A 1,290-nucleotide genomic window follows, 5' to 3' on the forward strand; every position below is an offset into this window, starting at 1 on the left:
AATGGCCAAGATGGCATATATATATCTGTAGTAATTGAGTGGAATTTATTTAAATACCCCAAAACAATCAACCAATTTACGCGACAGTCCAACCAAACCTGCCGCACATAAATTAAATCTACGCGATGTGCAGTAGCCTCTGGACCCCTTCTATATGTACTACACATACACAAATTAAAGAAGACCAACAACTCCCTTTATCTTGACTTCTCTCATCATAAAAAAGAGGAAAGCAGCCAAGGACGAAGAAGAAGAAGAAGAAGATTTGAGTTCAGCCAGAGAAGCGGCCATGAAAGCTGTGGCCACCGTGAAGCTAACGGCTACAGAAACCTTGGGCTGCTTCGACCTCTCGAGCCTGGTCGATGGCATCGGTGATCTGGTTCGCGGAAATCTGTATTTGGAGTTCGTAAGCACCGAGCTTGATCATGGTATGTCAAAATTTCATATTACGATCTTAATAACCTGTAGGAGAGCGAATATTACGTGTGGTATCTGCTCAAGATGATTAAGATGATTGATTGTTTTATAATGAATGCAATCACAATATCATTATAATATCATTGAACTCAGTATCATTCGCTCCGCACGTAATATTTTCTCGTATGTTTAATTTCAGGGAGCTTATAGATCTAAGCTACGAGTTGCCTTTTAGGACTTGCGCGCCCTTTGAAAAGATGCAATGCAATTATGTGTTTCTAGATAAATAGAAAAAATGCTACATGAGCTCATTAATTAGGCTTAATTATTGTATAATAATTATAAGTATTTATTTTAATACTGTAAAAAGAAGAAGGCTAATGTTATATTGTATTTCTCGTCAAATGATTTGCAATTTTCTCATTGTTGTGCTTAATTATGATAAAATACATCAGAATCTCTTAAACTTTTCTCCACACATATATATATGACGTGAGCTAAAGTTGAGATGTATTATTCATTAGGCGGGGACGCTAATTAATTAGCATGATAATGATATCCTAATGTGAATGGCTTACCCAAACATTTTGGTCATAAGACGGGATTAGCCACACATTAAGCTACATTTGGCTTAAAATGTTTCTGGAGTCAAATTTGACGAACAAAACTTCTAAATTCTAAGCTGGCAATGACTTGACTTGTCAGCTGGCAAATAAAACTTGCTTGAACAATTAATTTACAATATATATAAATTAAAATGTTTATAAGATCGTAATTTTTTGGAAATATATCAACTTGAGTCATTCCATACCTCATATCTATCTATCTTGATATATATAAATAAATGAATATATATATATATATATATATATA

At 34.1% G+C, this 1,290-nt stretch overlaps 1 protein-coding gene across 1 annotated transcript in view; it reads left to right on the top strand.

Annotated features, from left to right (window-relative positions):
• The first annotated feature begins 203 nt into the window (after window positions 1–203).
• LOC110033226 (probable lipoxygenase 8, chloroplastic) overlaps window positions 204–1,290 on the top strand; it is a 14,465-nt gene continuing 13,378 nt past the window's right edge. The window contains exon 1 of the mRNA XM_020737141.1: window positions 204–428. Within this exon, the coding sequence (XP_020592800.1) occupies window positions 290–428 (139 nt within the window). The 5' untranslated portion in view covers window positions 204–289. The remainder of the gene's footprint in view (window positions 429–1,290) is intronic.

The sequence above is a fragment of the Phalaenopsis equestris genome, unplaced genomic scaffold (assembly GCF_001263595.1).
Source record: "Phalaenopsis equestris unplaced genomic scaffold, ASM126359v1 Scaffold001116, whole genome shotgun sequence".
In the NCBI taxonomy this organism is placed as follows: Eukaryota; Viridiplantae; Streptophyta; class Magnoliopsida; order Asparagales; family Orchidaceae; genus Phalaenopsis; species Phalaenopsis equestris.